Source organism: Sturnus vulgaris, chromosome Z, assembly GCF_052056855.1.
Source record: "Sturnus vulgaris isolate bStuVul1 chromosome Z, bStuVul1.hap1, whole genome shotgun sequence".
Lineage (NCBI taxonomy): Eukaryota > Metazoa > Chordata > Aves > Passeriformes > Sturnidae > Sturnus > Sturnus vulgaris.
The window spans coordinates 6,904,598-6,932,148 of record NC_142283.1 but is presented as its reverse complement, the minus strand read 5'-3'; the positions used below and the strand labels follow the sequence as shown (position 1 = coordinate 6,932,148).

Below are 27,551 nucleotides of genomic sequence, written 5' to 3'. Positions count from 1 at the left end.
ATGAATGATGAATGAAGATGGTGCTGGTTTCCACCTCTTGGAGCGGCCAGAATTGTCTTTTTTTTATTTTTTTTTTTTTTTCCATATCCTCATCCTTGGTCTCCCTTCTGATTTTCTATTTCGTAAGCCTGAAGTTTTCCAAAACAGAGCTGAGAGCGTTTTGCCGCGATGTTTCTAAAAGGGTCCCAAGCTTTCGGGGGGCTGAGGAGGGGGAGGGCTGAGGGGGGCAAGAGTGAGATTTTTGTGTGTTGCGCGTTGTTTTTCATCTCTTCCACACAATGGAGCTTTGAGAGAACCTCTCTTAAAAGGCATAGCTACAGCCTTTGTGTGAAGGGTGTGTCCGCTGGCAGGGTTTGCTGATGCAGACGGGCTGGGTGGTGATTAACAAAGGTCATTAGACTTTGGAATCTGGCAGGGGAGTGGGGTGGTGTGTCTTCTGCGCCAAGCAGGAGAGCTCCCCAGGGACAGGCCGGGCTGGAGGCTTCCCCCTGCTGTCCCCCCTCACTCCCCCGCTCCTCCTCCTCCTCCTCCTCCTGCTGCTGCTGCTCCTGGGAGGCTCAGCTGCGTGTCGCCTCTGCCTGTAGGACAGCTTGGACCAGTGTCCTGATGCTGTGAACGCGGCGTTCGTGGAGCGAACCGCCACATTTTGTCACCCATGGGGCAGGGGAACCCAACCCCGAGGAGATGGTTTGGGGAAACCCAAGCCTGGTGCTGGAGGAAGAGAAGGTGCAGCTTTGAGGAAAGGGCGCAGGGGGAGAGCAGCGACACGGTTTGGAGGGCAATCCATGCAGGAGAAAAGGGAGATGTGATTCTGAGGGATGGAGAATTTTAAAGCATCACCTAAGGAGGAGGAGTTTAAAAAAGGGAGGGGGCAAAAAAAAAAAAAAAAGAGAGAGAGAGAAAAAGGGGGAAAAAAGAAAGAAAGGAAGAAGAAAAGGCTGGTGTGCTTGAGCTGAAGCTGAGATAAGTGAGGCCATGTTGTGCACAGGCGAGAAGCTCTGAGGCTCTCTGAGTGCAGGAGTTGTCTGAGCTAAAATGGCTGCTCCCAAAGCTCAGAGGACTAGGGCAGCTTAGTGAGTCTTAAAGCTTCAGTGACGCAGGGGCTCATATCTCTTGAAAGTGTGATAAACACATTCAGTGGAGCTGTGGCTTGTTTGGCTGAGATGAAAGGACTAAGCTTGGGGGGATGGGTAGTGAAAACTGGATGATCTGCTTTTCTGTGAAGTGCTCTAAATGCAGGAGTCGTCTGCTCCATGGAAAAATTTGTTTTCAGGTCTAATGGACTGTGCTAAAGGAGACGTGGGGTGGGGCTTCACTCACTGCTGTAATTTGATCCAGAGCAGATAGCAACCTCTTCCACACAATTTGGTCTGGTGCTTGCACATAAAAGCTTGAGTATCTCGATTATTGTAACTTTGTTAGCTGAAAAGAAGCTGGTGCAGCGTTCATTTTCTTTATTGGTGGTGAGAGGGAGTAGGGGGAGAGAAAGGACAACAGTGCAGCCTGCAAAGTAATGTAGGTAAATATGTGGAGAGCCTCTGTGCTCAGACTGTCTGGAATTTGACTTGCTAGAAGTTTATTTTAGCAGGCTATCAGAAGAAGCATTCTTTCATCTAAAATCCTGGTGCAGTACCCTCTCTTGTTTCTGTGCGTTAATGTTTTGGACCTTTCTCCTCGCTTTGTAGGTTGCTTCCTTCATACTCCACGTACAACAAACGAATGGAATTTAAATTGCTGTGGGCTGCTGTTGTGTCTTGGACTTCTGAAATGCTCCGTTTGTCATGCACATGGCATGGAAGCTTAAAGAGGCAATTGCTGTATTAGCATAGGAAGATAGCTCTTGTGTCTAAGCACTGCACAGGGTAGGAGGGTCTAAGTCTTTTGTTTGGCTTGTGCTTTGTGTCTTCTGTCCTTCATGGCAGTGCAACCTTCTGTCGCAGGATTAATTATCACAACGGAACCACCGTTCTTCACTGTGTTGCTTTGTACTTGAAGGTATGCAGGGCTTTTGGATATATCAAGGAAGTCATAATGACTCTTGAGTCTTTGTAACTCGTGTTGCCGTTGCACTTTTTCAGTATGGTTACTCCCGATGCTGTCCTTTCCTTCCTCCGGCTGTCTCCATCCCCCATACCGCTAAGGCACAAAGGTCTTGTCCCTAGAATGGACTGAACTGGAACTGTAAACATCTTAACAAAGAGTGGAGGTGCCCTTAAAAGCTTGGTGGAAGGGGGGCAGAGCAAAGTATTCTGCCTTGGTTTTGTGTAACTGTATCTAACCCTGCTGTTACGTCTGAGTTTTCAACATCAGGACTGATAGGATGCTGTGAAGAAAAATTTATCCCCGTAAAACCTTTTGATGCGTGGTAGTGAATGAGGCAGTAGTTGGCAACTTCCAGGAAGGTTAGAATGTGTCTCCTGAAGGCAGAAGCTGCTGTCTTCTGATTGTAAATTCTAGTGCATGACTGGGAGTAATGTGCCATTTCTCTGCACATGGGCCTTTGAACAAGACCAAATTCTGAATAACAGCCCTAAGTAATGGAAAAGCCGAGGGGACAAAGTCCATTGGATCAGTAGTCACTTCTCAGAGAGTTGACTGTCCACAGAGTTGAGTCAGCAGCTTGTGAGCTACCTAGATAGGGCTTCTTGTGGATCTGAGTAGGTGCTTCTCAATAGGGCAACGAAAGGTTGAGTTTCACGCTGCTGTGTTTGTGGAATCTGTGCAAATGATTGAGTCATCGAAAGCTTGGTGTTACCTTGGTGTTTCCAGGATATGTTCCAAAAGCACTGCTGTAAACTCAATCGTTCTTCTTCTTTCCTTCCCCTGTTTTTCTTGCAGATTTTTCTAATGTAAAAGATCATCCTGAGCCATGGAGGTCCTGCAGTGTGATGGCTGCGATTTTCGAGCTCCATCTTATGAAGACCTAAAAGCTCACATTCAGGATGTTCACACTGCTTTTCTGCAGCCAACTGATGTCTCTGAGGAGAGTCCTACCCAGCCGAGGTCTGGTTCCATCAATGCTAGCAACCAGACCGAGGTTGAATTTTCTTCTGTAAAGGATGAATTCGCAATTGCAGATGACATAGCAGGTAAATCTCAACTCCAAGATTGATCTCAACTCTTAAGATCTCAGCTCTTACCTCCTATTTTGCATGTGCCTTATTTCAGTGTGTTTTAGTTTCTGCCTTTATTGTGGTTTAAAAATTTGCATTATCTTTATGGCTATATCAGCAAAGCAGATATCTAGCACTAGCTGCACTGGTTCTGACCATGGCTTTTTTTTTGCTTTTTTTTTTTTTTTTTTCCTCCCTGCAAATGCAAGCATGGTGGATGGTTTTATTTCCCAGCTTCTTTTCATGGGGCTTCTCATACTGATTTTTCATTTTCAGCTTTTCATAGTTGCTCTTCACTACCACAAACCACCTCAAAATTTTAACTTTTGTTAGTTTTCAAACTGAAACTAGTTTAATTTTTTCTCCCCCAAGAAGGTAATTTTAGAAACTATCCACCCAAAACTATACACCACAGTCATTTATATATAGAAATTGTGCATAATGGTCACTTTTCTGACCATTGCTAGGTTGATAGATCTTACCACAAGCGAGTGAGAATCCTAGAATGGTTGTTGTCAGTTCAGGGTGTGATTACATTCTTAAGCATACAGGGTGGGTGAAGGAAAAGCCTTTTTATTTTATTTATTTACATATACACCTTAATTCTCATTTTAGGGCAAAATGCAACAAGTCAGATGGGGACTGGAAGTTACTATAGCCAGAGCCAGACTTTCTATGGCCAGCATATGGCTCCAAATCCTAAACCAACCAGCAAGTTTTTCCAGTGCAAGTTCTGTGTGCGTTACTTCCGTTCCAAAAACCTCCTCATAGAGCACACACGGAAGGTTCATGGAGCACAGGCTGGGGGGAGCTCAGTGGGGCCACCAGCTTCTAGTTCCCTAAATTACAACATCATGATGCATGAAGGGTTTGGTAAAGTTTTCAGTTGCCAGTTCTGCACCTACAAGTCACCCAGGCGTGCGAGGATTATTAAGCACCAGAAAATGTATCACAAAAACAACCTGAAAGAGAGTTCAGCTCCTTCTGCTGCTGCTGCTGCTGCTGCTGCTGTGTCTGAATCAACGTCTGCTTCTGTGCCAGTGCAGGAACCCTGCAAGGAGCTGCCGGCAGAGGTGGTGGAGCGGAGCATTTTGGAGTCGATGGTCAAGCCCCTGACCAAGTCTAGGGGCAACTTTTGCTGTGAGTGGTGCAGCTACCAGACACCTCGGAGGGAGCGCTGGTGTGACCACATGATGAAGAAGCACCGCAGCATGGTGAAAATCCTGTCGAGCCTGAGGCAGCAGCAGGATGGGACCAGCACACCTGAGGTGCAGAGTAAGAGTGCCCAGAGTGCCTCACCAAACTCGAATTACATGTCCATGAACACAACAGGACGTGAGATGTCGAGTGCTAATGTCTCAAACTTCAGGGGATCTATGGGCAATTCACTTATCAGGCCCAACTCTTCTACATCTTCAAAGTTTTCTTCTGTGTCTTACCCTCAAATGAAGCCTAAGTCACCTCACAACTCAGGCATGGTTAATTTGTCTGACAGATCCCGCTATGGAATTGCTGATATGACGAATTCTTCTGCTGACCTGGAAACAAGCAGTATGCTAAATGACTCCAGCTCAGATGAAGAGCTAAATGAAATGGACAGTGAGAATGGCTTAAACTCCATGGATCACCAGACCTCAGGAATGTCTGCAGAGCAGCTGATGGGATCTGATGGCAACAAACTGTTGGAAACAAAGGGAATTCCCTTCAGAAGATACATGAACAGGTTCCAGTGTCCTTTCTGCCCTTTCCTGACCATGCACCGCCGAAGTATTTCCCGCCACATTGAGAACATCCACCTGTCTGGGAAGACGGCTGTGTACAAGTGTGACGAGTGCCCCTTCACCTGCAAGAGCTCCCTGAAGCTCGGTGCCCACAAGCAGTGTCACACAGGAACAACATCCGACTGGGACACCATGAATTCCCAGGCCGAGAGCATCGCCTCGTCCCTGAACGACAGCACAGTGTCTTACGAGGGCGGGAATATCAACGGCAGGAAGTCAGCCGGGATGATGGAACCCGTGCAGCCGCAGCAACCGCAGCAGCAGCAACCGCAGCAGCAGCAGCAGCAGCAGCAGCAGCAGCAGCAGCAGCAGCAATCACCCCAGCCCCATTCACAGCATCCATACAAGTGCACGTTGTGCAACTATTCCACCACCACTTTGAAGGGCCTCAGAGTTCATCAGCAGCACAAGCATTCCTTCTGCGACAACCTACCAAAATATGACGGGCCGCCGTCAAACGCACCGCAGGAGAGCGAGGCAGATGCTCACCCCTCTGCCAGCACGGTGAAGAAGAGCCAGACCTCCATCCTTGGGCTCTCATCTAAAAATAACTTTGTTGCAAAAGCCCCTAGGAAGGTCTCAAATGATTTCCCTTTAGATCTCTCTCCGGTGAAAAAGAGAACCAGAATTGATGAAATAGCCAGCAACCTGCAGAGCAAGATCAGCCAAAACAAACAACAGGAGGATGCTGTGATTAACGTAGAGGACGATGAGGAAGAGGAAGAGGACAATGAGGTGGAGATAGAGGTGGAGTTAGATAGAGAGGAAGAGCAAACAGAACCAATGATGGAGGTTTCCAGTTCGTACGCACCCCAGCAAATGTGGGGCAGAGAGGTTAACGATTCCCAGAAGGAGACGAGCTTCAGAAGCATGCAGCACGACTACAATTCCACCAACGGGGCGGAGATTGAGCTCACGTTGTCTGAGGATGAGGAGGACTACTACTCTGCTGTCAGCATGAAGGATCATCAGAGCCCTAACGCCTCTGTTCTGGGCAGCCAGTCCAACATGTACGGCACTGACCAGAACAATGAAAACTCAGAGTTCAGTGACACTGGCAGGCTTTACTATTGTAAACACTGTGATTTCAGCAACAAATCTGCCAGGAGTGTTAGCACCCACTACCAGCGAATGCATCCCTACATTAAATTCAGCTTTAGGTACATCCTGGATCCCAATGACCACAGTGCAGTGTACCGGTGTCTCGAGTGCTACATTGACTATACAAATTTTGAAGACCTGCAGCAGCATTATGGAGAGCACCATCCTGAAGCTATGAATGTACTGAACTTTGATCATTCTGATCTGATATACCGCTGCCGCTTCTGCTCTTACACGAGCCCAAATGTTAGAAGCCTGATGCCACATTACCAAAGAATGCATCCCACAGTGAAAATTAACAATGCAATGATATTTTCAAGCTATGTTGTCGAGCAGCAAGAAGGGCTGAACACAGAGTCTCAGACACTGAGAGAGATCTTGAATTCTGCTCCAAAAACTATGGCAACCTCCACCCCCGTGGCTCGCGGGACTGGTGTGCCAGCTGGTTTTAACAAAAGTGCTACCAAGAGTTTCAGTCCTGAATGTGAAAATCAGAAGGAACCTTCAGTCAACACTGTGGTTGTTTATGACTGTGATGTGTGTTCATTTGCAAGCCCTAACATGCATTCAGTTTTGGTGCACTACCAGAAAAAGCACCCTGAAGAAAAGGCCTCGTATTTCAGAATCCAGAAGACCATGCGCGTAGTCTCTGTCGACAGGGGCTCTGCCCTCGCTCAAATGTCGTTTGAGTTGGGGGCTCCCATCTCCCCGAAACTGTCCAACTTGGCTTCTCAGCCTCCACCTCCCCCACCACCACCCCCGGACCTCTCTACCGAGCTCTACTACTGCAAGCACTGCTCCTACAGCAACCGCTCCGTCGTAGGGGTGCTTGTCCACTACCAGAAGAGGCACCCGGAGATCAAGGTCACGGCCAAGTACATCAGGCAGGCCCCGCCGACCGCAGCCATGATGAGGGCGGGGGAGTTGCCCCCTGGCATCCAGAGGCCCCCGGTGTCCATGCAGCAGCTGGGCCGGGGCGGCTCCGAGACCTCGGTGAACCCTCCCGAGAACGAGATGTTCTTCTGCCAGCACTGTGACTACGGCAACCGCACCGTGAAGGGCGTGCTCATCCACTACCAGAAGAAGCACCGCGACTTCAAAGCCAACGCGGATGTGATCAGGCAGCACACGGCCACCATCAGGAGCCTCTGTGACCGCGGCCAGAAGAAATCTGCCGGCAGCCTGCCCGCCCACGCCTCCGGCACTGAGCGGGACAAGTCCAAGCTGAGAGCCCTCAAGTGCAGGCAGTGCAGCTACACCTCCCCTTACTTCTATGCACTGAGGAAGCATATTAAGAAGGACCACCCGAATCTGAAGGCCACGGTGACGTCCATACTGAGGTGGGCGTTTCTGGATGGCTTGATAGAAGCTGGTTATCACTGTGAATGGTGCATTTATTCACACACGGAGCCGAGTGGCTTGCTTGTGCATTACCAAAGGAGACATCCCGAGCATTATGTTGATTATACCTACATGGCAACCAAACTCTGGGCGGGTCCCGATCCTTCCCCTCCTGCCCTCGTGATGCCAACAGAGATGAAGACCTATAAATGCAGAGACTGCATTTTTGAAGCATCTTCTATTTGGGATATTACTAATCACTACCAAGCATTTCACCCTTGGGCCATGAATGGAGATGAGTCTGTGCTGTTAGATATCATTAAGGAGAAAGATACTGCTGAGAAAACCATGCCACAGCCTGATGAAGGTGGGGTCAGGATGGATTCTGAAGATCAGATAGCAGCACCACAGATGGATCAGGATCCAGAATGCGCAGAGGATCCCAGCCTTTCCCATGAAAAAACTGTCCAGCTGGCTTCTGCAAATCCTGCCATCTCCTCCACTCCATACCAGTGTACAGTGTGCCAGTCTGAGTACAACAACCTGCATGGCCTCCTGACGCATTATGGCAAGAAACATCCTGGCATGAAAGTGAAGGCAGCAGACTTTGCTCAGGACATAGACATTAACCCGGGGGCTGTGTACAAGTGCAGGCACTGCCCGTACATTAACACACGCATTCATGGCGTCCTCACACACTACCAGAAGCGGCACCCATCAGTAAAAGTCACTGCTGAAGACTTTGTTCACGACGTGGAGCAGTCGACCGACATTGCTCAGAACGACGTGGAAGAGACAAGCAGGATTTTCAAGCAGGGCTATGGTGCTTACCGGTGCAAACTCTGCCCCTACACCCACGGAACCCTCGAGAAGCTGAAAATCCACTATGAGAAGTACCACAATCAACCCGAATTTGATGTTTTTGCCCAGTCGCCACCAAAGGTGTCTGCCTCAGTGGAGCCAGACATGGTGACAGAAATCAAGGCCTCCCCAGAAATTGCTGCTGAAGATGTTGGAGAGGTCTCCATGCCAGCGCCTCATTTCTCTAGTTCTCACTTAGTGTCTCACACAGTTTTCCGGTGTCAGCTCTGCAAATATTTCTGCTCCACTCGGAAGGGGATAGCAAGACACTACCGCATCAAACACAACAACGTCCGGGCGCAGCCAGAGGGCAAGAACAACCTCTTCAAGTGTGCTCTGTGCTCCTACACCAACCCCATCCGCAAAGGGCTCGCGGCACACTACCAGAAAAGACATGACATTGATGCTTACTACACTCACTGCCTGGCAGCCTCCAGGACAGTAAGCGACAAACCCAATAAAGTGATCATTCCATCTCCTCCCAAGGATGACACTCCTCAGCTCAGCGAGGAGCTGAGGAGGGCTGTAGAGAAGAAGAAGTGCTCTCTCTGCTCCTTCCAGTCCTTCAGCAAGAAGGGCATCGTGTCCCACTACATGAAGCGCCACCCTGGTGTTTTCCCTAAAAAGCAGCACGCCAGCAAGCTGGGGGGATACTTCACTGCTGTGTACGCTGATGAGCATGAAAAGCCAGCTCCAGCCGAGGAGAGGAATGACTTTGAAAAGCCTGAGGTGGAGGCTGAGGCTCAGGAAATTGAGTGGCTTCCCTTCAGGTGCATTAAATGTTTCAAGCTGTCCTTCAGCACGGCAGAGCTGCTGTGCATGCATTACACTGACCACCACAGCAAGGATTTGAAGAGGGACTTCTCCATCCTTGGAAGTGGCACCCGCTCTCAGAGCCCTGTCTACCAGTGCAAGCACTGTGATACCAAATTGCATAGCACGGCAGAGCTGACTGCACACTTGAATGGTCACAATGAGGAATTCCAGAAGCGTGCCAAACGTCAGGAGAGGAGGAAGCAGCTTTTGAGCAAGCAGAAATATGCAGATGGTGCTTTTGCAGATTTCAAACAAGAGAGGGTAAGGATTTGTGTGTCTGGTCTCTTTCTCTGCCCCCTGCTCCCCACTGGGGAGCCCACCAGTGCCCACTTGCATGTTCTCTTTGACAGCCAAATGACCACAGGCTAATGAATGACTCAGAGTGCCAGTGAGCTCCATAAGTCAATTACACATCCTGCTTTAATTTCCTCATCCATCCGCCACATCTCCCTAGGTTCTGTAGGAAACCTTGTTCCTTCCTACCGCTTCCTTCAGTATTTTCTTTGTCTTCTTTCCTCCCTCCCTCCCACGCTTCTGGAGGGCCATCTGTGTCTGACAGTCGCTTGTTCTTTTGTGGCAAGGCTGCCACGTACTTTGTGTCACAGATTCTCTACAAAATGTCCCATCCCCTTCTTTCATGTCCCTCTGAATAACACATCAGTTTTCTTCTCAACCTTCTCTCTCTCAGTCCTTTCTCTCATTGAGCATTCAAGATTAACATAACATGAATCTGGTGACAGGAGCTTTGGGCAAGTGCCTCATAAGGAGAGGACCAAATTGTTTCTCCATTTTTGGCCCACTTACCCCCTTCCTTCTGCTTCAGTTTGAAAAAATACACTTGCGCAGGAAAAGCTTTGCAAAGAAGTTGGGGAAGTTACGGGGTTGTGGAGGAGGAGGAGGTACAGCTTCAGGCCAAACCTAAGTGGTCTTCTGGAGGACCACTGTTAGCCATAAAAACTGAATGTTTTTTCTGCATAGGTGTCTTGTCCTACTTTGTAGGAGTGAATGATCTCAACAGAAATTGAACCTTGCAGTTCTGCAAGACTGGACATCAAGTATAACACCAGGTCTAAAGTCTGGTCTGTGCTCCTAAAAACAGTGTGACAAAGCCTGTTTCAGTGATTTATGCTTGTGTGCTCAAACAGGCTTTTGGACACTTGGAAGATGTTTCAAAACTCAAGGAGAGGAAGGTAGTTGGCTACAAATGCAAATTTTGCGTGGAAGTCCATCCAACACTTCGAGCCATCTGTAATCACCTCCGCAAGCATGTCCAGTACGGGAATGTCTCCTCTGTGTCGGCCACTGTGAAGGTAAGAATTCCTTAAAGGTGACTGAAAGTGACTGAAACTACTTGCATTGTTTAAAAATAAAGGCCTGGTTGATAACCTGTGGAGGGCTCTTGTGAAGTTGAATGGGTTTTGAACTGGGCATTCCGGTTCAGCATGATGTTTTAATCTAACACGAAGTTTCTGAAGTGCATTTGGTTCATTTCAAGATGTTTTAACTTTTTTTCACTCTCAATCTAGGTGCACGAAGACCCTTTAATTCTCATTTCTTCTCAGCCACAAAGGAGTTGATGTCGTTGATGACCAAAAGACTTGGTTATGAGTGGGAAACTTTCTCTCAGCTACTTTATGGGCTACGTTTCTGCTTTGTTAAGCTCAAAATGAGTTGTTTTCTTTTTTTTCCTAGATGTATATGATTTTTATTTTAGGAAGAGAAAGTGTGCACGTACAAATGTGGGAAGCTGCTTGTGGTACACCTTTACACATGGAACTTGCAGGCTGGCTCCAAACAAAACATTCAGTGGCCAGCTGAGCCTGTGATCCCCTTCAGATGGTTAGGTACAAACATGTTGTTCCTTTCTCCCTGTGGAAAGGGGTGCCTCCTACAACATCTCCAAGGACAGGTCGTGTTCCAAAGTCTGATTTCCAGGATATTTATTAGCAGGGGACGTAAAAGTGTAGCAAGGCTACTGTGGGAACTAGTTCTTGTGAGAGGTTCCTGCCGCCTGGCAGGCCTTTTTTGGTGACATAATCTGCTTTTTGTGATGAAGCCGTGTCCTCCACGGCTTAATTTGCACTACCTGAGAGCTTTCATTGCCCTGCCACTGACCTTTCCTTACCTTCTCACTGGTACTCCTGACAGATTCAGATGCTTCCCTCCTAAGAGTCCTTCCCCTTTTCTCCTCACTTCTTGAGTGATGCTTGTGTAGGGTCAGTGCTTTCTTTTGAGTAAATAAAATCTTGCATCAGGGAACAAGAGCTGAAAGCCACAGCCTAAAGAATGTGCTGGAAATGCCTCTTACAGGGTATTTAAGTAGCTGCACAAATGCATGACTCTGGTTAGAAATGGGAAAGTTATGAAAGAGGGTTTAATAAACGGACTTTTTTCTGTTTGCTCTGTATTTTTAGAAGGTTCTAGGGCCTTAGTTGACCATCTTGTTTCTTGAGAGTTTGGCACTGATGGACAAAGTCTACTGAAGAGTAGACAGCTGTATGAGTCAGCATGTTAGAGCAGAATAAACTAAAATTACCTTTCCTGTAACTTGCTAATTATTGTCTGATCAAGTTTAGAAGATTCACACCGAAACTATTGAAAGATAGGTTTCTCGTCTTTTTGCATGATCTGACATAAAGTTGATCAAGGAGTGAGATACTTTTTTTCTTTTTTTAACATATGCATGTATATACATAATAGATGTAACTATGTTTTTCCCTCCCCAGAATAGGTAATTTTTTTTTTCAGAAAGCCATTGATGTGGAGTCTGTGTAGGGATATGTTTAGCGAAATAATGCTGTGGGAAGCCTGGACTTTCTGGTGAACACAAGGGAAAAACTGAGGGGCAGAAGGGAGAGAGAATTGATGGCTTTGGGGGGATATGTGTTTTTTAGCAGGAAGATGAAGATCCTTCAAACACAACTTTGATGGAGGGTTTTGAGGGAGCCAAAGACCCTGGCATTGTGGAATTTACAGAAGCTGAATATGGAGCATCCCTGGAAGATGAAGCCAGGCCTGGGGGCTACCACTGCAGCCAGTGTGACCGGGTTTTGATGTCTATGCAGGGTCTGCGATCTCACGAGAGGAGTCACTTGGCTCTGGCCATGTTTGCCCGGGAAGACAAGTACAGCTGCCAGTATTGCTCCTTTGTCTCTGCTTTCAGGCACAAGTAAGTTGTGGCTTTATCTATTTTTTTATTTTTTTTCCTGGTGTTGTTTCCTAAAGAATCACCAGCTAGTAATGCTGTTTTGTGGGCTGACACTGAAGAAGAGCTCGCTCAGTTTGATGTTGAGCCATGCTTTTCTCGTGGTGTTAACCTTATTTCCCATGTTGCAAAATCTTTGGCCATTATGACTGGCTGTTTGTAAAAGATTGCACCTTTATATCTTCTTGAATTTGTGTTAGCCCTCTTTTTGCATGTAGGGGAGAAGCATGCAAGCCAAAGAATAAGGATTATTTCAGTAGGCAAACAGTGCAGACCACCCCTTATGCACCTCTGTCAAATGCATGAGACTTAGCCAAGAAAAGAAAAGTTAATCTTCCATATTTAAGAAACTTCTGCTGCATGTAACTACCTTGTTTATAATTACTACAGCTCTTTGTGGCTGGAGTTTTCATTTCTAATGTTAAAACAATGTCATAAATTTACCTTAAATCAGATTTTTTTTCTCAGTTATGGCATGCAATTTCAGTCCACAAGCATTTGAAATTCCTACCAGTGTGCTGTATGGGTGACTCCCTCATCCTGCTTCCTTGTCTGATAAATGGTCATCATTAATAGTCACGTTTCTTATCATAGGTTTCTTTGAGATTCAACTTAGCTTTGTTAGTTTTAAAAATTATTTTAATTAAAAAAATATATGTGTCCCCCCAGAAATGGGGTTTGTGATATATTTTCCACTGGCACCCTGGACCTAATTCACAGGTCTTAGTTTCTGGGGAGAGAGCTGCTTGCTCCCTGTTTCAACAAAAGAGGACAGATCCAGGTGCCCATTTGATCCAGGCATTGGCAGCACTCTTAAATTGGGTGATGATGTCACTGTTTCACAATCAAATCCATGTGGAAGAGAAGACATTTTTTAGTTCCTTGTGTTAAAAAAAAAAAGCAAGGTTTCTGCTGGTGTCACAGCATTGCAGATTGATGCCACAGTTGGAAAGGTCCATGGGATTGAGCAGCCAAGGGTAGGAGAGGGACTTGGGGAAGGGATGTAAACTGCTGGGTGTATCCCACCCTGCTTTGGCAAGGCTGACAGCGAGGGGAGCCCCTGCAGGGCTTGCTGTTTGCCTGGTAAACTTGCTTCAACAATCAGGCTTTTGTTGAGTTTGGTGCCTAGTCACTCTGTTTCCTGCTGAGGATAAGTCACGTCCCAGAAGTTGCGAGATGGGTAAATCAAAAAGTGGCGGATGGCAGGGAAGAACTCACCACCTAACTTGATAATAGGTGTGGTCTCTGTTGTTGAAGTTGTTTGCTTCTTCTTTTATTTTTGTTTCTGATGCAATTATTCTCCTGGGAGATTAAGTCGGTGAAGGAAACCAAACCTAATGTTTAAACAGCCCACTATTCTCCCGAATCTGACCAAAACTTTAAAACCTCCTTTTGGAAGAGTGCAGCTGGCAAACTATGTGGTTGTGAACATAATTTTAATTATTGCCATGTTGAATACCTTAAGGTATATATATTTATAATAGCTTAATATGTATTACACACCTCTTTGGCAGTCTGCTTTAATTGTTAAGTAATCTCATTCCCTGGAGGCTATTTAAAACAAGTTTTGTTCTATGAAGTATTCACTGCAAGTGTTCAAAGCCTTACTCATTTAGGAGACATTTTCCCCCATTTCTCTAGAAAACCTGTGCATTTTGTCTTGTCCCAGACTCCATCCTGGATTTCTGCTAAGTTGTATTTGTATGAAGTGACCCTGAGAGGAGATACAAGTTAATTTTCTATTTTTCTGCTGTTATCAGATGTTTGAATACACAGGCTTCAGTGTTAGCTCTCGTAAACAGAGATTTTCTGGCTCAGGCTCTTGTCAGTGTGGGACTAAAGATCACGTGAAATCTTGTGTAGTGTGACAGGGCTGGAACAACTGCTATTTGAGCTACATGTTGGTACTCTGTAAAAGAGCAGGACAATTTCAGGACAAATAAAAAGAACTACGCCTGAAATACATCTAGAACCGAGCTGGGAGGGTGGATGGCAGTTTTGGCAAATTGTAACTCCTGCAGTGTCCCTGCCCCTTGGAATGACTCGAGCTAAGACCAGATCACAAAGCATAAATGTGTCCAAAGTAGAGGTTTATACTGGAAATGTTTACAGCTTGGGCTCAGACTACCTGCCTGCCACACAGAGACAGTGCATTCATGTCTGTCAGCTGCAGTGTCAGAACTGCAGAGCTCTGCAGGATTCACTCAGTTAGAATGAATTTGATCTTCTGTCAGAAAATGTGGGAAACGTCCTTTTTCCTCCTCCAAACTTTACTGAGCTGCTAGGACAAATTGTGTCGAGAGCAGTTTTTGATCACTTCACAGTATTCAGGCTGTTGGTACTTCCATTTTCCCTGAAGAAAGTAGAGGCTGGTCTTTGCCACCCCTTCTTTTCCTGCTGAGCTTCATGTAGAATCTCCTACACTGCTGCTTCTGAAACTCTGCTGCCTTTTAATCCTAGAACTCATCAACTGTAGCCTGCTGGCACCCTCCCCAGAGCAGGATCTCTAATCTGCTTTTGCTGCTGTAACCAAAAGAAGGCTTCCTCAGTAAAGCTGGTCAACAAAAAAAAATACTTCTCTTCTTTTTTTTTTTTTTTTTTTTTTTTTTTGACCCTTGATCAACAGGACAAGAGGAGGTATATATATTTTCACAAAAATGTTTGGCAGGAGAAAAATTGTGTAATGATAATTTAATAAGAAAATAATTTCTTGCCTGTTTCATGTTTCTTCATCTGGTCCTTTCAGTCTGGATCATGCATAACTTAATTTATACTAATCTTGCCCTATAAGTTTATTTAGATGGCTTGCTCTCTGTATAAACAGAGTTGGTGTTAGCTCTGCTCCTTTCCTTCACAATAGATTTAAGTTTATTACAGCAGACTTGTCGAATCTGTTCAGAGAGTGTGAGACAGGATTCTTGCTTGCTCTTCTGTTGCTTTTGGGTGCTTTGCTTTGCCTCTGGAGGGACGGCTGAAACAATTGACCCTTTTCTGTCTCCCTTCTCTGTCTCTCCTCAAGCCTGGACCGCCACATGCAGACCCACCACGGACACCACAAGCCATTCCGCTGCAAGCTCTGCCCCTTCAAGTCATCCTACAACAGCCGCCTGAAAACCCACATCCTCAAGGCTCATGCTGGTAAGTTTCCCCTTCTCAGTCTTGCAGCTGAAATGGCCCCGTGTGTTCTTGTGGCTGATCACAGATGCTGGGTTGAACCACGTGTTTTGTCTCCAGAGCTGGGTAAGACTCTTCCAAAAGGCCACAGTCGATGGAACCTGTTGAGATAAGTGGGATTTTGGGTAATGGGAAGGGCAAGGATTTAAAGTGTGGTTACTTCAAGAACTTCTTTCTTCTCTTCTCTTTTATATGAATGATACCTTTTCCTTATTTCTGTGCTTTTCTCCAAGTGGATTTCATCGCTTATACCATAGATGCCATGGCAAATTGGCAGTGAGCTTTGCTCTGCTCTTTGTATCTATGTTTGTGCTTTAGGTGACTCTGGAAAAAAGACACTGAACAGCACCTTGGGTTTTGGTAGAGTCTTATGCTGGCTTTCATGTTAAAACCAAACCCTGAGAACATTGGGAGTCAGGTCTGTGTGCAACAGACTGAGAATGTCAAAATTGCATTACCGAACATGGAAATTTGTCTTGCAAATCTCTGTATTTCAGTACAATCCATACAAGCAAGCCGTGCTTCTGAGGAACAAGAATTGGGAAGGTGATGTGTCACGCAGAGTAGGTCACCTGAAATTGTTGCACCTTTGATTATTAAAAAGTGAGACTCAGGATTTCTTCATCTTTATTCCTTGGCTGTAGGCTCTTGGCACCGTCACGCATCCTGCATTGAAAGGTTATCCTTTGGTTTTCAATCCAAACATGCACTCTGGTTCAAATAATAGAATAGTGATTAGTCTGAAAACCTGAAAGCCAGCCCAGTTGTTAAAAAAGTTGTGAGCAGAAACTCCTTGAACAGGAGTTTCTGATAAAAAGGGCCACAAGTAGGTTCCTTTGTCTGTTATTTGCTAACTCAAAGTCATATACTCTGGGGTGGAGGAGGAAGGTGGAAAAATTGAGAGAAAAAGCATAGAAATTTGTAGCTGTCTGCTGATACAAAAAAAAAGGAAATAAAATTATTGCTGCCATTGATCCAAAGGCATTTTTCATCTAGGGAAATATAGGAGGGATTGACTTTGTTTCCCGTTTGTTTGGGTTTTTTTTTTTTATTTCATAGAGCTTGTGCCCGTTTCTGTTTCTTGGATGGATAAAATAGATTAGCTTAACTTTTGCCACCTTCATTTTGTGTGGGAGGACCATGACATTCTGTCCCTTCTAGGAAATCCAACTGCATGCAGCAGTTCCAGCTCACAGAATCCCACATCCTGTATGGAGGAGCTATGGCTCTTTATTTTCACCAACCATAAAGTAATGTTTTCTTTATGCTATTACACAGCTGGGCTGCTTGCTTGAGCCTGCCAGATTTTTAGACCCAAAGTTACCGTGCAACTAATATTTACTTCACACTTCTCTTCATGTAATTCATTGATTGATTTATTAGGAATTCATGCTTCTGAATTTGGTTTAGTGGACAGACACCCCTCGAAGGGCCATGTTTTGCATTGTACAAGACCACAATTTCATGGTTGCCTAGATAGTGCCTGCACAGTGACTTGGGTAATAGGGTTTCCAAAGGCTTATAGATATGTTTCTGCCTCGGTCCCATTTCTACCAAATGAATGGTCACATCACAGAAAAGTTGCTTGTATGTTTTTCAGTCAGAGCTTTGCTTTGGTTTGTTTTGAGTCAGTCATTCAGAAATATGTGTTACTGAACAAAAATATCTGACTTCCTCAGACTTCCCAGTTTTTCAATAACTGGATTCTCTGAACTTCTCTTATGTTACGATTTTCTTTTTCAATTGTTAACCCTCTCATTAGCCGTTTATTTGTAATGTAAAACTGCAGTTCTCCTGAATTTTTCCTGAAGTCTCCTGGAGATCTTTAAAAGTCCGTAAAATCCTGATTCCTGAGGTGTTTTACTCAGTCTGCCTCTCTACCTCATTTTCTGAGTATGGATCAAAATTCAGTGAACTACAAAATCCATTCTTGTGTGACAGCTGGTACCAGTGTTTCTGGCGTTTGTTTTTCATCCAGTGTGTGCTATCTCTTTTGGCATGGAGCAAAACAGTTTACAGTTTCTCTAAACGGGCTCTCTGTTGTTTTCATCTGAACTTTTTGACCTGTTTTGGTTTTTTGTTTTAGTTTTTTGTTTGGTTTTTTTTGTTTGTTTGTTTGGTTTGGTTTGGGTTTTTTTTTGCTTGTGTTTTTGAGGAATCCTTGTTACCAATTTCTTAATCAGCAATTACTCTGGAAATGCAGAAATAGGTGATTCTAAGATAAGAGCATTGGGCCTGTTCAGTTTCTGTGTAATCTGGAACATAGTGCTTTGAGTACATATCAAGTGTTGAGACCCACTACATAAATGCTTACATTTATTTGTTTGTTTGTGTATTAATGTGATCACTCTGGGAGACGCAAAACTAGCAGTCAAAAAAAACCGCAGAAAACTTCTGTTGGGCCAAACTGTAGCTTTTCCTCTGCAATAAGATACATCCTTTCATGTTCTGATGTCCATTGGAAATGAATAGTGGGCATATTTATTAGTGTGTCTAGGCTGCTTGGTATGTAATCATCCTTAATTTGCTTTAATGTCCTGTGGTGCTTTTAAGTTAACAGTTGGTTGGTGCACGTTGTCATCCAGGAATCTCGTACACTGATAAAGTCATGAAGGTCTATATCTGTATCCCACTTGTATCTTGTAACCTTGGAATATCTTTTGTCCTTAAGTTATTGTGTCCCATTGAGCAACTCGTTGTGCGTGCTACTCAAGAAATGTTGTATTTCTGTTTGTAAAAAGGAAATATGTAACTCATGCAATGCACAGGTGAGGAATGTCACTTGAAAGAACACGCAGGGCAGTTTTTTGTTTAACCACTTCAGACTCTTTGAGTGATCTGTTCTTTTTCAGATACACCAAAAAAGGGTGTTTAAGAGTTTGTATTTTGTCCTGATGACTAGCATGGTTTTTCTGGAAGACAGGGGTGGGAGTTTTGTGGAGGATGGCTTTTAATCCTTTTGGGTGTGTTTGCTCTGAAAGACTGCAACACGTGTGTTTTGACATTCTCTTTTGGTTCACTTATTTCTGGTGTGGGAAGCAGTGCTGCTTGAGAACCTTCTTTGCTGGATTTGTCAAGAAGTGGAAAACATCTTCTGCTTCATCCATTACCAGAACTCTTGTTCTTCTGTTGCTATTCATGAATATTTCGTTCCTGTATTAGTTTTGGCACTTTATGTACGACTCATATGTGGCCAGTGTTACTCTTGTACATGGAAGTGGCACTTTCAAAACAATAACTTGGCACCTGTATATAATATCACATTGTTTGTGTTGGGACAGTTTCACTTTGTGTTCCAGTTGCCTTCATGCCTCCGTGCAAAACAAATCTTGTATCAGGATTTGTTTCCCCTTGTTTGCTGTCTCTATGGCTTGGAATGTGTTCAAAATTAAATCCACTACTGTGCATTACTTCTGTTCTTTCACTTCTTTTAGTGCTTTTTCATAACACACTTCCACACAGCCTGGTAGATACGCCCTTTTGTAATTGGCATTGCCATGTTCACCAGCCTTGACTTGGTTGCCACTTCTGTGAAGATTGATGCTGCCTAATGGCAGGTTTTACATGAGGAAAACTGTAACCCTTCCCAAATGCAGTTACACCACACGCATTTTTTTAAATTTTCTTTTCTTTCTTTTTTTGTTTGTGGAGGGCCCTTTGTTAGAGTTTTGTAGTGTCCTTCTTGCTTCATTAATAATGACGCTGGATGTGCTGCATGCAGAAACAAACAGCTTCACCATCTCTAGCTCCTGTGCTCCCAAACAAATTTGGAAGTGCTGTGGTAAAGTTACTCCATTTTCATCCCAGAGTCTGTTTTCTTTCCATACCATGCAACACAGGCATGCTGAAAGTCTGGTCTCTGTTTTTCTTGACATCAGCCGCTGTACAAGGATCTGCAGTTGCCAGAAAGTGACACTTTGGTCCAAAGCAGGTGTCTACACCCACAGGCTCCAGACTGCCCCAACAAGGAGACATGCACAGCTTGTTTCCTTTGGGATCAGTCTTTCGCTGAAGAGTCCATGGGAAATTTACTGCCAAGTTCAGTAAGAGAAGTGTGAAGGCCCCATTTTGTTTCTTTTGTGAGCTGATGACTTGCCTGTATTTCGCTCACCCAGGTGAACATGCCTACAAATGTTCCTCCTGCTCATTTTCCACCATGACAATCAGCCAGCTGAAAGAGCACTCCTTGAAAGTGCATGGGAAAGCACTGACACTACCAAGACCCCGCATTGTCAACCTTGCAGCCTCACACGCCCACCACACCTCCAAGAACCACACTCCTGCTGAAGAAGTGGAGGACTCTAATGGTAAGAGGTGCCTCAGAGCGAGAATTTAATTGTCTAAGGTGCCACTTAATATTTTTATCGCGAGCCAAATTGCAGCAGGCAGCTTTGCACCAAAAGCATCTTCATTTGGTCATAAAGAGGAAGCCAGAAGTTGCATCAAAACCAAGAGTAAAGGTGGTGTTGTAGGGAGTGATCTGCTTTAGGTCCTCACCAGTTCATACTACATTAATTTGTTCCCTCCCTGCTCCAGCTGACTTTGGAACATGCCAGTGCTGGCTTTGCTAGCAGAGATTTACATTCTAGAAAATATTTCAGACTCGTAACTTCTATTCATAGCCAGTGGGAAAGTGAAAGGATCTTCATATTCCATCCATGCCTCTGATTTTCCTTTATATCTATAGAATCATAGAGTGGTTTGGGTTGGAATGGGAACCTTGATGATCATCTCCTTTCACCTCTCTGCCATGGGCAGGGACAGCTCCCACTATCCCTGGTTGCTCCAAGCTCCATCCAACCTCACTTTGGACTCTTCCAGGGATGGGGCAGCTACAGCTTCTCTAGGAAACCTCTGCCAGGGCCTCACCATCCTCACAGGGAACGATTTTTTTCCTAATATCTAATCTCATGAGTAGACCACTTTGATGAAACCACATGATTAAACTTAAAATATGAACTTGTAATTGTAGGAAGAGTAAATATTGTTGTTGTTTTCTGTTGTACAGAGGGCACCAAAAGTAACTTCAGATATTTAGCTGCAGGAAGGAGAACCTGAGCACTGTTTCCTTTTCAATGCTTCTTTTGAAAGCTGTTAATCCCCTTGTGCCTGGGGGTGTGTAGAGGACGCTTGGAAAGCAGCAGAGGGAGGGACACTGTTTAAACAGAGAAATAGAAGAGGAGGTGTGGGGCATCACAGCAAGCTTAAAGGCTTTTTAAATAATAGCTTATGAGGCATCTTTTGGTGTCACTTCCTACCAGTTAGGAGAAGAGCTCTTCGTTGGGAAAAAGAAACCCCAAACTTAATTCCTGGATGAATTTCATTGACATGGAAGGAGAATATTTGCAGATGTTCAAAGAACTGGAATGTATGGAATCTGTGTTAGAAGAGGGGAAAATACTTTTTTTCCCCAGAAGCTTGAGTGGTTCTAGCTGCTAAACAGCAGGAATTTTGTTGTTTGCTGTTTTGCTTGGGATACTGGTGAACTAAGGATGAGAGGTAAATATTACCAGTAATCATTTTGTAGCATTTTTGGGTTTCTACTTTCCTTTTCTTTCTCACCAGAAAAAAAAACCACCAAAGAAACCAAACAAAAAACCCAAACAAACAAAAAACCCAACAAACAAACAAAAAAAACCCACCCAAAAGTGAAATGAGAAATAGTGAAAGTTCAGAAAATGGCTGAAAGGAATTGAAAGAAGTAAATAATCTGCATAGAAATACTTCACTGAAGGGGGAAAAAAAGGCAACAAAGTATTTTTGTGATTTAGCAAGTCACTTTTTGGGTCAGAATCAGAATTGTAACAAGAGATTTTGACCAGCTGCTCCCAGACAACCTTTTGTCTATGGGCTGTCTGGAACAGTGCAACTACTGAGTTTTTTTGGTAATGCTAGCTTAAGCTAATCCAACAAGCTGAGTGTATCTTGAGATGTGTTCTACTGCTCGTTTTTTTTCTGCTTTAAAAATAAAGTGTTCATTACTGACGTAAGAAGTGGAGGATAGTTTTCAGTGTCTGTCCTAGCCTTTCCTGTGTGTTAGCAGTCTTTTGTAAGTGGTGTGTGGAGAGATACAGAAGGACAATGCTCAGTTTTGGGAAGGATGGTTCAGTTGCTTTCTTTTAAAATTTTGCTTAACCCAGGAGCTCAAACTCTTGATTAGTGGAGTTAAAATTCAGGATGCCTGCTGTATCCTGTAGAGGATAATTTTGTAGCCTTTAAGAACTTTTCATCGAAATAGTTAAAAAGGATGACTCTGTTAGCAACAGCATTTCATTGGGTTGACTTTGTTACCTAGATCTGTAATACAGCCTGATACCAAGGCCAAATTTGTCCCAATTAGCTAGATCATCTTTAAATGGGGTTAATGGTTAAGTCACTTTGACAATAATAGAAGCCACCCACTGGGGAGCTGGTCGGACAAGTACAGGTGTTACAATAATAGTGTTAGCATTTTCTTGGGGAAGGAATAACCTGCTTTAAGTAATTTTTTCACGTTGTACAGTTGGCTGCAGGTCAGGTTAATGGTGGCTGCTCTTAGGGCATCGCATGTTTTTTTGATTTTTAGAAGGCAATAAATCATTGCCTCTGTGGCCCAGGCCTGTGAGTGCAAGACTAGGTGAAATACTGGTCCCAATAATAGGAAATTCAGGCACTGTTATGTCCAGCTGGAGTATTGGGAAGAGCTCACATGATGCAGAGTAGCTGGATTTTGACTGTTGCTGTATATGAATAACCTCCAGTGTGAACCTTGATAAAAGCTAATTCACCAGGGATGCAGCACTGAACCTGGGCTGGGGTGAAAGGCAGACAAAAGTCTGCATCACATCGTTGGGGAGCTTGTTTTGTAGGTTGGTAGGTGTGCAGCAGGCTTGTGTAAATTGAAATGGTTGCAGAAAGGAATTCTGCCTGTGAATGAATATTGTGTGTGGAGTAGGAAATACAGCAGGGTGACCTGGGGAGATCTGAGGAGCTGACAGAACTCATCTTGTCGGTTGTTGTGCTAAAAATGTGGAAGAGGGAGAAGGGGAGTGGGTTGTAATGGCAGAGTGCACGTCTGAATAGAGCTGCTCTGGGACAGCAGCCCAGTGGAACTTGTGCTATGCTTCTTTTCCCTGCAAAAATCGTTCCCTGACGGGCCTTTCTTAGAACATTTCTTTTGTTCTCTTAGATCCATCCATTCATTAAAAGAGGTGATTTTATTTGGATTTCTGTGACTCAGTTCTTTCAGCTCTGTGTTGGTAGCAGCAGACTTACCTGAAATACTCAGCTGCACATCTCAGAGGTGTTTTGGGGTGCCTCATAGACTTTTCATGGAACTGAAGCTAAAGTGGAGTAGGTGCTGAATATTTTGGGTACACTTATCCTTCCCAACTGTAATTCTGGAGACAGCTGTCTTTAGAAAGCATAACAGCCACTTCAGTCCAATTAATAACAATCATTCAGAGTCTGTGTGCTTCTCTCAGGGCAGTAGTGTAAGAAGGTGATGGTGTGACTCTTGATGAGCCATTAGAGAAGGCTTTTTTTGCAGATACATCAATCAAAGATCCTGTCTTTTTTATCATACCCCTCTTTGCCCGCTGGGCAATATTTTAATATATTAAGAACCTGTTTTCACTGTAACCTCTTCTCACCAGAAGTAACACACTCTATGGGTTTCTTTGGGGGGTGTGGAATGATGATATTTTGATTTGTGGGTGTTCTTACAAACAGGCACAAAAAATCCCCCAGGAAATATTGGTCATGAGTGCTATTTTTCTGGTTTTCATAGCATAGGGGCACTGAATGGTTTGTAGTGTCCAGCTCTTGTTGACACAATGAGGTTGCCATTGTGGTAAAATGTTCTTCTGCTCTCCTGATAGTTCAAAGGTATTTTTTTTCTTCCAAGAAGGAAATGGTGGGGATTTTCTATATATTTGCATGAGTGTTTTGCTTGTTTGTTTAAATTCACTTACTTTCCATTTACCCTAAAATGTCCTTAACAGTTTTGAGAACTTGAGCAGCAAAATCTAATTGTAAATTGAAATACTGCAAGCTGCTAGGAGGACTGGATGAGTCTTCTCACAAGATCTGCTTCCATGTTCTTTCAGCCTTTGTGAGAATAAGAGCTTGCATTTATGTTAAACTCTGGCCAGAACGGGTGGTTTTGGGTTTTTTTTTGTTGGTGGTGTCATCCTGTGGGGCTCTTTGTGTCCCAGGTAAGTGTTCCCAGCTCTGCTCCTGTTGAGGGCAAGGCAATGGAATTCCAAAATCTGCATTGCAAAGGCACCACGTTGCTCCCATCTCTTTCCATAAGAAATAGCTGCAGGCAAGGCAGAGACACAAAAATTGTGCGGCTGAATTGGAGAAAACACGAACAGCAGCAGGAGTGAATGGTGTTATAAATGTGTGTTTGTGTTCAGGGGCTGTGGAGGTGGTGATCTGCCCTCCTCTCACAAGCTGGAGAGACACACGAGCTCAGCCCCTTGTCATAAAGTCTGTAAAGCAGAGGGACTCAACAGATTTGATAAATGGTTTCACATTATGACTTCAGCCACAGCAAAGGCTTCTTGAGAGCATGTGAAATACCTGCCCTAAATTGCCCTGGCTGCTGTTACTGATTTTTGGAGTAGCCCTTTATTTTTTGAAAATAACCCCTGTGGCCTAATCATGTGGTAGAGCAAAGCACTGCACTTTATTCATATGGCTGGCAGATTTGGAGCCTCATAAATTTCCTTGTATCATGACTGCATGCAGTAATTCAAAATTACAGCTTTTTTAAATTTTAGTGTTTAAGAATATTGATTTGTCAAAATAAAACAGCAAAGTGCAAGGCTAAACAGACCTGGATGTGGTTTCTAATGTCTCCTTAGTCATGCTGCTGTGGTTTACGACCATTACTTTTTACTGGCCACCAGTTCTTGATCTACAGAAAGCACCACACTTTTTGTGTGCTCTCCAAGCTCAATAATTATGCTTTTCACTGTTGTGCAAACCAAATAGGATCTATCATTAATACCAGTACACATCACAAAACACATGTAAGGTCAGAACTAGAAAGATTTCTTGAGTCTCCCAGTACACGGTATGTCAACATCTTCATTAAATTTAATTACTTGCAGCAGCAAATGCATTGAAAACTGCTAAGTGAAACATCCAGTGCCCTGTTCCAGTTTTTTTTCCCTGAACTTTAGCCTTTGCCAGTGGAAAATAACTTTGCCTCATCTAGAGACTGATATATAAATACATCTGCTTGCTTTGCCAGAGCTAGGCTGGGCACAAAACTGCTTGATTAAGTCTTGTTTCTTGGACTGTTGTTCTAGAACTGTACATCCCTTCCCATTTCTGTACACTTTTTCAAGGTAGATAGTGCATAATCAGACTGTGTGTCTTCTTCTGTGCTGCCTCACAGATGAACTCCTGAAGGGTGAAGAGGGCCTTTGGCAGGTTTTGCTAAAGTAATTTCATGTACTGCCAGGATGAAGGGAGAAGTATGGGCAGCAAGGCACCATTTCAAGAAAATCCCCTAATTTGGTGCCAGTGAATCATGATTCTGCCTTCCACCCTTCAGAAGAGAGGGAGGCTTTCCATATGGTCTGACATACCACCTTGATTTTTGGGTTCTCCTGTTTTTTGTTGTTGTTGAGTCTTTTAAATCTATATCATGGATTGTGGCTGACTTGTTTACTTTTATTCATGTGCACTGTCACTCTTGATAAGGGATATTTTTCTAACCTTGCAGTCAAGGCAGAAAGTTCCTAAGATGATGTCTACCCATTTGGTGCTGTTTCTCTGTTATTGTTGCTTGTGTGTCTTTGTGTTTTGGTCAGTCCTCACAGCCAGAAAAATTGTATTACAGCAAGATGCGTTTAGTTCTAGGTTTGGGGTTTGTTTTGGGAGGAAGGGCTTGGACAAATACACCTTTGAAGTTTTAGACCATTTTGTTTAGCTGCAGTTTGACTGGAAGGGCAGAGAGCCAGTAGTGACTACAGGGCAAATTCAGGCAGAGCTTCAACACCTAATTGCTTTAATTGCCAGGTGAGTTGGAAGGATTGCATCCATGCTAAGGATGCAATATGGTGATCTACATACTGCAGAACAGGAGATGCCTCTGCTTTTGTAGTCACAGTTGGGCTGCAAAGAGCTGTCTGCTTGTTCTGCTTGTTTCCCTGCTCCTGCGCCCCACAGGAGTGATGCCTCATGCTCACTCTCAAGTGTCAGATTAACCTCTGTTACCTGCAGGCTGCTTTTTTTTTTTTATTTTCCACAGTCATGTTCCTTTTTTTCTCTAACCTAGAGCAATTTCCTGCTTTCCTCTCAGCCTTTGCCTGTCTCTTCTTCCCACAATGACCACACTGCCTTACAGTGCTTTTAAAACTCCGTGGTGATTGTCGGTGTGTCTTACTCCTCGTGGTCAGTGTTAAGCTAAATATCAGATGCTGGATCAGATAGGACTTTTCTCCTTCATCAGATTGGCAGGGACTGGTGGAACAAGCACAGGGCTTGTTCACCTCCACTTTCACTGAACAGACTCCTCACTGTTCTGAGCTCCTGAGGCACTGGGGGGATGACCTTGTTCTCTGTAGCTCTCTTCCACTGGGGTAGAGCTGTTTGGCTTCTGGCCTTTTCCTGCAGCATGTTGGGAACAGAGGGAGATGTCATTGGCTGTGCTGAGGGGAGTGTCAGCTCGCTGTTCATTGTGCTTTTTCTCTGGTGCTGCTTTTTGTGCTTGAACTGAATGGGCGAAGGCAAAGCCGAGATTGAACAGGGCACAGGCTGGAGCTCCTGCAGCTGGGAGAAGGTTGGTGTAAGCGTTCTATGGAGCTGGCCACCCTGTTGTGGTGGGATTGCTGTGAACTCAAAGGCTTGCCTAGGGTTGGGAGAAGACAAAATGTTTGAGCAGATCAGGAAATAAATTAAGAAACATCTCCTGGGTTCCTTCTGAGCAGGAAGAAGTTACCTGATAGACCTCACAGTGAAAAGAAAGAACCATATCCTGACTCCTGTTATGGTTCATTTCTTTATTTGTTTGTTTTCCTGAGGTTTTTGCTTTCCTTTGGCTCTGGTTTTTGTGTTCAGGATAAAGGACAAAGTGGTAGATGCTGATTTCTTGTGTGTTTGGGGAATTTGTGATCACTCAACACAAAGTTAAAAGGATGCTGTTGGCATGAAGGGGTACAGGGTGTGACTTGAGCAAGGGTGTACAAGAGGGCATTTCTGCAGACTATCATTCCCATATATTCACAGCCTTCTCTATCAGCCTCACTGATATTCTCCCTGTCACCTGAGACTCCAGTTTATCCCATTGATTTAAAACATGCTGGAGGGATTTGGTGCTTGGCAGAGAGGTAAAACTTCTTTGCTCATTTTAGCTCTGTTGAAATGGATGTGTGTTATCATCATAGTTGACAGCCCAAGATCTGACATTTAAGTAGCTGGTTTTATTTCTTCTTTAAGGAACATTGTTACTACAAGTGCTTGAAAACACTGCCTGGAGTGTTCTGGGCTCAGAGCTGGTGACAGAGATAAGAACTTTCTGTTGGCAATAAAAATAATGTCAAGGTGTGTGCTGGAGGTCTCCAGAACAAATTACACAAGTTCAGGTTCCTGAGCTCTGTGCTTAGAAAGAATCCTTGGTACCCACATACTGCCACTGCAATTTCAGGGCCAGTTCTAAAACAGAGTGCCAATATGTATTGCTTGATAAATTGATTTTTTTTTTCCTCTTCATTTCAAGCCTTAGAGGAGAGTGAGTGTTTAGGTGACAGAAGTGTGTGTTTGTATTAATGTTTGTAATGTGTTTGTATTAATACAAATATGTAAAGGATCATATAGAGAAGGAAATGCAAAAAATACCTGATGAAATGCCCTTAAAAATGAGAAGGAAATCATGGAACACAATAGCATGAGGATCATTTGGTTATTGATGAAAACGAAAAAAATTGATTATTGTCTCAAGTGAAGAATCAGTTGAAGTAGAACTTTGTACATTTGTAAATTCCAAAAAGAGCATGTTACCAGTAAGTTCTTTTAGCAGACTGGGTAAATCAGTGTCTTGCTAAAGATATTTCCAGTTCTGTTTGTGTTCTCCTCTTCTGTAAATGCACTTCCATCTATGAAGTTTGAATTTGGTTCAACAGAATAAGAAATAGCTAGACAAACTTTTTTTAATGTGTTTTATGG

At 44.1% G+C, this 27,551-nt stretch overlaps 1 protein-coding gene across 4 annotated transcripts in view; it reads left to right on the top strand.

Moving 5' to 3' along the window:
- The window catches only part of ZNF462 (zinc finger protein 462), a 90,987-nt gene that overhangs the window by 36,390 nt on the left and 27,046 nt on the right, over positions 1-27,551 (top strand). The window contains exons 2-7 of one of the 4 annotated variants that reach the window (XM_014883842.2): positions 2,839-3,089; positions 4,155-9,274; positions 10,159-10,323; positions 11,908-12,182; positions 15,238-15,356; positions 19,508-19,699. In XM_014883842.2, the coding sequence (XP_014739328.1) occupies positions 2,870-3,089; positions 4,155-9,274; positions 10,159-10,323; positions 11,908-12,182; positions 15,238-15,356; positions 19,508-19,699 (6,091 nt within the window). In that variant the 5' untranslated portion in view covers positions 2,839-2,869. Of the gene's footprint in view, positions 1-2,838; positions 3,090-3,728; positions 9,275-10,158; positions 10,324-11,907; positions 12,183-15,237; positions 15,357-19,507; positions 19,700-27,551 lie in introns of all 4 variants that reach the window. The other 3 variants (XM_014883836.2, XM_014883840.2, XM_088156472.1) reach the window with 3 other exon arrangements.